Source organism: Galeopterus variegatus, unplaced genomic scaffold (assembly GCF_000696425.1).
Source record: "Galeopterus variegatus unplaced genomic scaffold, G_variegatus-3.0.2 Scaffold5177, whole genome shotgun sequence".
Lineage (NCBI taxonomy): Eukaryota > Metazoa > Chordata > Mammalia > Dermoptera > Cynocephalidae > Galeopterus > Galeopterus variegatus.
This window is the reverse complement of record NW_007731288.1, coordinates 141,851-150,419: the sequence shown is the minus strand read 5'-3', so window position 1 is coordinate 150,419 and position 8,569 is coordinate 141,851. Positions and strand designations below refer to the sequence as shown.

Sequence of the window (8,569 nt, the reverse complement as noted above, 5' to 3'; positions counted from 1 at the left end):
TTGTATTGAAGAACAACCAGAACTGTTTCATAGTAGTACTCCCCACTTTAATGACATTCTCACTTTAAACCCAACCCCAAGGCATCTCCTTATTCATGCCTCTGCAGCCGGTCATCTCCTGGGTAGAAGAGGAGAGTGCATGGGCCACTTGTCCTGCTCATCAACCCATGGCCTTCAGGGAGAATTCCAGTCTGTCATAGGCTGGTGAGAGTCCTGAGGGAGAGATAGGGAGGTTCCAGGGCTCATCGGGAGTTCTTAAGACATCCAGGAATGGAAGACACCACTGGATTGTCATTCTGGAGATAATATTCTTCATGGACTATCATCTTTTGCCCAGGTCTGACCATTCCCACCACTGTGGTCCTATTTGGCCCTGAAAATCCACATAGATAAGCCAGTCTGTCCTCTGAACCCCTCTATCTCCCCTTGGAGACACTATACCTGTCCTCTCTTGACCTCCAGGATCAGACAAAGTTACTGAGAGCTGGACTTAGAATCAAAGGAGAAATGACCAGCCCTCGGCCTTTGGAGAAGGTGAGCTGGGTGCAGCTTGAGGGAAGGGGGAGATTTTGGGGTGAAAGGAAGTGAGGTACTTAATGTTTCAGAAAGGCTGGAGAGAGTGAGAAAATTATGACCCAGACTCAGAGCTAGAAGGTGCTTTGTGATCATTCAGATGGCAAAAGAAGACTCGGAGATGGAACTCAGATTGTGCGGGAAGCCAGCTACATGGATCTCCAAAGATCACATTCTTTTTTCTTCTTTTTCTTTTTCTTTTTTTTTTTTTTCATTTATTTTTTTCTTTCTTTTCTTTTTTCTTTTTTTCTTTTTTTAGTTGAAATGTAATTGATTACACATATTTGTGGGGTACAGAGTCTACTATCAGTGTCTGTGTATCATATGTGCATTTATTTTTTTCTTTCTTTTCTTTTTTCTTTTTTTCTTTTTTTAGTTGAAATATAATTGATTACACATATTTGTGGGGTACAGAGTCTACTATCAGTGTCTGTGTATCATATGTGATGATCAAATCAGGATAATTAGCATATTCATCATTGCAGAACGAAATCGTTCTTTGTGTCCACTAACTAATTGCTCCCTAACGCCCACACCCTCCCCCTTTCCCACCTCTAGTAACCACAGTTCTGTTCTCTCCCTCAAAGATCAAGTTCTTATCACTATGGTACTCAGTACCCTGCTTCTCTTCTGAAAAGAAATGTTGACCACAATATCCTTCCTCCTCAGATGGGATAACATAGGCTCTCAGTATTAGCTTCAGAAATGCTCAGACCTCTGCAAGTGAGGAAGTAATGGAGAAATGGAAAGAGGCAAAGCCACCAAATGTGACAACTGGACAGGACCATCAAAATCCCACACACATGCTCATTGTCTATATTTGCAAACTGAGGCTTAGATAGGAGGGGTGACTTTCCCAAGTCCACACAGGGTTGGGACAGAACCAGACCCCAGAGTGGGTTGACAGGTTGGGCAAATAAAAATAAAGGATGCCCAATTAAATTTGAATTTCAACAACAAACAGTTTTTGTAGTACATCCCATGCAATATTTGGGATACACTTATACTTAAAACATCCTTGTTTTTTCTTTGAAATTTACAACAAACAGTTTTTGTAGTATATCCCATGCAATATTTGGGATACACTTATACTTAAAACATCCTTGTTTTTTCTTTGAAATTTGAGTGTAATTGGGCATCCTGTATTTTACCTGGCAACCCTAACCCCAGGTCTCTCTTGACTACATCTTCTGCTTGTCCTTCAACCTCCCCTTGTGGATTTTTGTCATCTCTTGGCCCAGGAGGCATATGATATGTCAGGTGCCCGCCTGGCTCTAACACTGTGTGTCACCAAAGCCCGGGAAGGCTCAGAGGCAGATCTGGATGCCCTGGAATATATGTTCCAACAGCTGAGATTTGAAAGCACCATGAAGAGAGACCCCACTGCCCAGGTATTGGTCTGCCAGCTCCTGGCCAGGGTGTTGGGGGTGGGCAAAGGGGCTGGGTGGGATGGATGGGCTCTGGGAACCCACCTGAGTCTGGCCATTCATCTCACTCCAGCAATTCCAGGAAGAGTTGGAAAAATTCCAGCAGGCCATAGATCGCCGGGAAGACCCCGTCAGCTGTGCCTTTGTGGTACTTATGGCTCATGGAGAGGAAGGCCTCCTCAAAGGAGAGGATGAACAGATGGTCAAGCTGGAGAACCTCTTTGAGCTCCTGAACAACAGGAATTGCCGAGCCTTGAGAGCCAAGCCTAAGGTGTACATCGTGCAGGCCTGTCGAGGAGGTGGGGACAGAGCCCAGAGCCCAGAGACCATGTTCTTCATACAGCCAAGTCCCAGATCCAGAGACCCAGCTGAGCCTGGTGTACCACCAGACTGCCCTACAACCTTCTCCTTTTCCCAGCGTCCTCTCTGAAGATGTTCCTCTCACCTGTTCTTCTTCTTGGTGTTTCAGAGCAAAAGGACCCCGGTCAAACAGTAGGTGGAGATGAGATTATGACGATAACACAAGACAGCCCCCAAACCATCCCAACTTACACGGACACCCTCCACATCTACTCCACGGTAGAGGGTATGCTCTCCTGGCTGGCCCAGAACAGAGAGCCTCTGTTCCTTTCCCTCACCCACCGCTCCTGACCCCTGGGCCTCTCCTCCAGGACCCATCCCCTTCTGGGGTCCCCTTTACCTCCCTGGTGTTCCCCCAATCCCAGCCCTCTGGAATCCCACAGGGTACATCGCCTACAGACACGACCAGGAGGGCTCCTGCTTCATCCAGACCCTGGTTGATGTGTTCACAAAGAAGAAAGGACCCATCCTGCAGCTTCTGACAGAGGTGAGCTGGGACAAGGTATTTGGAACCCCCACCCAGACCAAGCAGGGTACAAGTGGAGCAGGCTGAGCCTCCTCCAAATCTTTCTTCATTTCCCCCAGCCCCAAATCCCACCTGGGTCCCAACACACAGACTTAGATGCCTATCTTCCAGCAGCAACTTTCTCTAATGCAGGGAATCCCAAAGCCTACAATGTGCAGTAGTTTAGATGAAAGGCAGATAAACTTTTATAAACCCTTTGGATTTAATCATTGTTTGGGCAAACTTATTTCTTCTAATGGTTATGTGTTTGTATTGCATATTAGAAATAATCTAAACTTGTTATACATACATACATATATATATGCAACAAAAACGTGCAAACAGGAAACTATGATATAGAATGATGAGACAATAAAGGTCTCTTATCTTAGGACATGGACACCCATCTTCCCCATAAGCCCATTACACCAGGTGTGGCCCCCAACTGACTACACCTGTTGCCGCAGGTGACCCGGCGGATGGCAGAAGCAGAGCTGGTTCAGGAAGGGAAAGCGAGGAAAGTGAACCCCGAAATCCAAAGCACCCTCCGGAAACAGCTCTATCTGCAGTAGCCATGGAAAGGACAGAGAGGGGCTCTCCTTCAGGTGCTCTCTCTGCCCCACAGATATTTAGAAGCAGCTCTTATCACTCCCCAGCTAAATGACACTCAGTCCCTCTTTCATCACAATCCCTCATGCACATCTCCCTTTGGTCCGTCCCTGATCTTCTTAGAGCAAGCCAACCAAAACGGAGCATGAGGCATGGTGGTAACATTAACATCACCTCCCTCAGGCTGGACTCGCTACCTCTATTAATGCAACCTAAGAGTACATTTGCTTATCCACTTTCTGATCCTATACTCTTCTTTCTCCCATGAATCATACCTATACAAAAATAACTGAATAAAGTTCAAACTTTTTCCGCTGACAAATCAGTGCCTACTCATCACCTCCCACCCCAATCAAACTTTGCTGCCTCCTGCATCTCACCTGGAGTAATAGCCTACTCCTGAGCCCACATTCTTTACCATCTTCCAGTGATTCCCTTCTAAACACTGGAGATTTGGTAAGGCAAGAATCGTTCTCTCTTTTCAAGACCTCTCTTTCTTGGCTACCAAGTTGGTGCCTTGACGTTGTTCTCCTCCTGGCTCATGGCCTCTTTTTAAATGATGAAGTTGCCTCCTTCTTTTCTTATCTTTTTGTCCTAACATCCCTCTCCACAAGGCCCTGGACTCTTCCCTCTCTCTGAGAAAACCCATCCATCCATCTATTCTCGCAGTTTCAACTTTCAACCATCCTGAAACAGAGCATGTTGGAACTATGGAAAATCCCCTGGGGTCACCCTGTTATTTTGCAGACAATGTAACAAAGTCCCAGAGAAACTAAATAATTTGTCAAATGCCACACAGTAACATAAAGGCCGGGTGAAGCTCTGACTTCCTTCTCAGCCTCCTTACCTCTACCTGCTAAGTCTTGATCCATCAAAAACTTTTCTAATTAGAGGAGCTGCCTAATAAAAATTCTCCCTACCTTGGAGGTAGGAGCTTTCTGGAACACTTCTAGAAATTCTCAATAACCACCAGCCCAGGTTACCTCCATGGAATTCCAGCTCTGGGCTAGAAGATGGACCAGCTGCTCTGTCTTCTAAGTCTATGCTCCTTGACTCCCCATCTCTAGTCCTGACCTGTCCCACTCAAACAACCTGTGGGCACATCCACCATCACTGAAAATTTGTGGTTAAAGATGAGTCTTTTCTTTCTGGTTCCTCCTTCAAGCATTCCCTGGTGTCCTCAACCTCAAACCCCAGGTTGGGAACTCTACAGTTATCTACGACTCTTTCTTCTTGCATCTTTCACATGCCCCCAGACACCATGTCTAGCCCAACCTGACCTTTCTTCTTTTCCCTCTCATGTCACTCCAGGCTAAAGTCCCTATCCTCTCATATCTCCATCTTCACACTAATGTCCGTCCTTGCTTCTCTGCCTGCCCATCTCAACCTTTGTCTGTCTTCCATACCATCTGCAAGAGTGACCTCCCTGGAACATTCAAGAAGACACAGTGCATCCTGTCATCTACAGACCAAGGCCAAATCCCGCATTTTTACTTTTCACACCCTTACAATTCCACCCTCTAACAGCGATCAGCTAAACTCATCTCCCATCTCCCCCACCGTGAATCCACCCTTCCAATGAATCTAATCTCTTACTCACCCTGCCTCTAAGCCTTTGCTGTCACCATGTCCCCAAGCTAAGGGTCCTTTCTCTCCCTTCACTCTCTTTCCACTACCTTCCACCCCTACTTATTCCGTACATCCATTCCTGATATTTTTTCTAGTGGATACTGCTCTCTCACCCAGGGTGAGACACTGGAAATTATAGTTTCTGGGGGACAGAAAACAAGTCTTTGATCAACGTAATGAGTGTTCAATAAACAGCTGTCAACCTTTCAAAGAATGTGTTTGAATCTTCACTCTGTGTTTAAATCATGAGGCTGATATGAAAGGAGTTGTGGATTTGATGTCTTTTTCCCAGTGGCCAGCTTTCTCCAGGTATGTCTATCATGAACAGAGAATCAGGAGCGTCGACCTGTCTCTTTCATAAAGGCAGATGTGTTTGAAATTGGTAAATGTACAGGCCATGCTTCTGTGCTGAATGTTCCCAAGGAAGTATTCAGACACAAAACTGGAGGTTTTCAGAACTATAAGGGACCTTGGAGGTCATCTAGTTACAGGATCACAAATATTTAGCAAGTGTGCCTTCTCTCTCTATCCTGGTACCCATGGCAGACATGAATAATCAATCACACCTGTTTTCTTACTGCACTCAGATGTAACCTGAAAGTCTTTCTCCTCTCAGCACCCAGGAAACTGACACATATCTATCGGCAAAGGTACATCTTTCCCGATCCAGTTGAAACCCCTCATTTAGGACTGACCTACCTGGGGTCATCTTAAGTGGTAGACTCATAGTTATGGCAGTAGTTTGGGCTTTATTCATGGGAATGGCAGAGCAAGTGGCCAAGGCAGGACAAAGTAGATCTGGGGTTCTGTGAACCCATCTATGTGCAAACCTGTGGTCCAAACGCCCAATGATTCTGGAGTCTCCAAATACAGGAGTCAGAAAACTGTGGCCCATTCACCAAATCCAGCCTGCAGCCTGTTATTATAAACAAAGTTTTACTGGCACACAGTCATGCTCGTTCATTCACATATTGTCTATGACTGAATTCACCCCATGAAAGCAGAATTGAGTTGTTACAACAGACAACACATGGCTTGCAAAGCTGAAAACATTTACTATCTGGCTCTTTCTAGAAATGATAAGCCAACCCCTGCCCTAATATCCTTCCAAAACTTCCAGTTTTGTTATCAAAACCACAATGAGATGTCACCTCACACCTGTTAGGGTGGCTATTATCAAAAAGACAAGAAACAACAAATGTTAGCAAGGGTGTGGAGAAAAAAGAACCCTTATCCAATGTCAGTGGGAGCATAGAAGGGTGCAGCCATTATGCAAAACAGTATGGAGGTTCCTAAAGAAATTAAAAATAGAACTACCATGCGACCCAGCAATCCCTCCTCTGAGTACATATACAAAGGAAATGAAATTAGTGTCTTGTAAAGATGTCTGCACCCCTGCATTCATTGTGGTATTATTCACAATAGCCAAGATATGAATAAACCAAAGTGTCCATACGTGAACGAATGGATAGGAAAAATGTGGTTTACATTTACAATGGAATATTATTCAGCTTTTAAAAAGAAATAGATTCTGCCATTTGCCACAACATGAATGAATTTAGAGGATATTATTATGCTAAGTGAAATAAGCCAGACACAGAAAGAAAAATACTGCATGATGTCAACTCACATGTGGAATCTAAAGAATTGTTTTTTAATTTTTTTTTTTTAATACACAGAGATAGAAAATAAGACAGTGGTTATAGGGGGAGGAGGAAGAAATAGTTATATGTAGGTAAAAGGATACAAAGTAGTGGACACGTAGAATGAACAAGTCTAGAGATCTAATGTACAACATGAGGGCTCTACTTAACAATACTGTACTGACTCCAGAGTTTTGCTTAAAGAGTAAATTTTAGGTGCTCTTGCCACCCACGTTTTAAAAAAATGGTATCTATGTGAAATGATTGATGCTATAGATGGTATGTGTCCCCCAAAAGTATTGGAAACTTGACCCTACTGTAACAGTATTAAGAGGGTAGGAAAACCAATTATAGTATTTGGAAGGGGGGGGGACTTTGAGAAGTGATTGGATTGTGAGGATTAATCCATTCATGGAGTAACGAGTTGTCATAGGTGTGGTTCTGATGGCTTTATAGGAGAGCAAGTGAGAAGCTTGTTCAGGCCTTTCTCACCATGCGACACCCTGGTTGCCATAGGACCCTGTAGAGAATTCCCACCCAGGGGCCGGCCTGGTGGCGCACTGCTACAGTGCGCCGCTTGGGAAGCGTGGCGGCGCTCCCACCGAGGGTTCGGATCCCACATACAGACCGGTTCCCGCTCACTGGCTGAGCGAGGAGCGGGGGCAACACTGAGGGTTGCGATCCGTTGCCGGTCACAAAAAAAGACAAAAAAAGACAACAACAACAAAAAAAGAGAATTCCCACCCAGAAGAAGGCCCTCACCAGATGCATGCCCAGGACCGTGGACTTCCCTGCCTCCAAAACTGTAAGAAATAAATTCTATCTTTTGGGCTGCCTGGTTAGCTCAGTTGGTAAGAGCATGGTGCTCATAACACCAAGGTCCAGGATACTGGCCAATCCCTGTACTGGCCAGCACCAAAATTTATTAATTAATTAGTACTATTTCTTTTTTTTTTTTTTTCCTTTTTTTCTTTTTTCATGACCGGTAACGGGATCACAACCCTCAGTGTCATGCCTGCACTGCGCTCAACCAGCGAGCAGACCGGTCTCTATATGGATCCAAACCCTCGGCAGGAGTGCCACCACACTCCCAAGCACCGCACTCTACCGAGTGCACCACCAGGCCGGCCCAGTACTATTTCTTTATAATTTACCCCACTTAGGGTATTCTGTTATAAGCAACAGACATAGAGTGATACAATCAATATGTTAACTTGCTTGACTATAGTAAACTTTTCTATATATACACTATCTATATATACAACAAAACATCATGTTGTACACTGTAAATATATACAGTAAAAAATTTCTTTATTCCAATTTTGCATAAGCGAGCCAGAGTTGTTCCCCTCTAAGAACTGTACCTCATACAACAGATTACACAGCACTGAAATCCATGTCTTAGTTCAAGACCCCTGACTAAAGGTTTTCCCAAACGATTAAGTAAGGATTTGTAAGATTAGCCTGGAAGTCTATTATTAAGCACCAGGATGAGATGCAGGCTTTGTAAGACCTATACAATTGGTGCAGGAAGAGTCCTTCTTTAATAAAAATACAGGACTGGTGGGTTAGCTCGGTTGGGTAGAGCACAGTTTAAAACCAATGGCTTGTATACCCATACCAGCCATTCACCAAAAAAGAGAAACAGAAATACAAAAATACCAGCACAGAATTAGTACAGCCACATAAGCACGTTGTCAGTATCTCTCCCAGGGCCTTAGAGAGGCCCATGAAAGTGAAGGTGACTTGGCAGATATTGGCTCTTCTCTCTCTCTCTCTCTGTCTCTCTCTCTCTCTCTCCCCCCCCTCCGTCCCTCCCTCCC

At 44.6% G+C, this 8,569-nt stretch overlaps 1 protein-coding gene across 1 annotated transcript; it reads left to right on the top strand.

Annotated features, from left to right (window-relative positions):
- The first annotated feature begins 466 nt into the window (after window positions 1-466).
- Window positions 467-3,437, top strand: CASP14 (caspase 14, apoptosis-related cysteine peptidase). Its single transcript, XM_008589070.1, has 6 exons — window positions 467-534; window positions 1,815-1,964; window positions 2,074-2,299; window positions 2,470-2,586; window positions 2,744-2,847; window positions 3,333-3,437. The coding sequence occupies exons 1-6, from the start codon at window positions 508-510 to the stop codon at window positions 3,435-3,437; spliced, it is 729 nt and encodes a 242-aa protein (XP_008587292.1). The 5' UTR covers window positions 467-507.
- The last annotated feature ends 5,132 nt before the right edge of the window (window positions 3,438-8,569 follow it).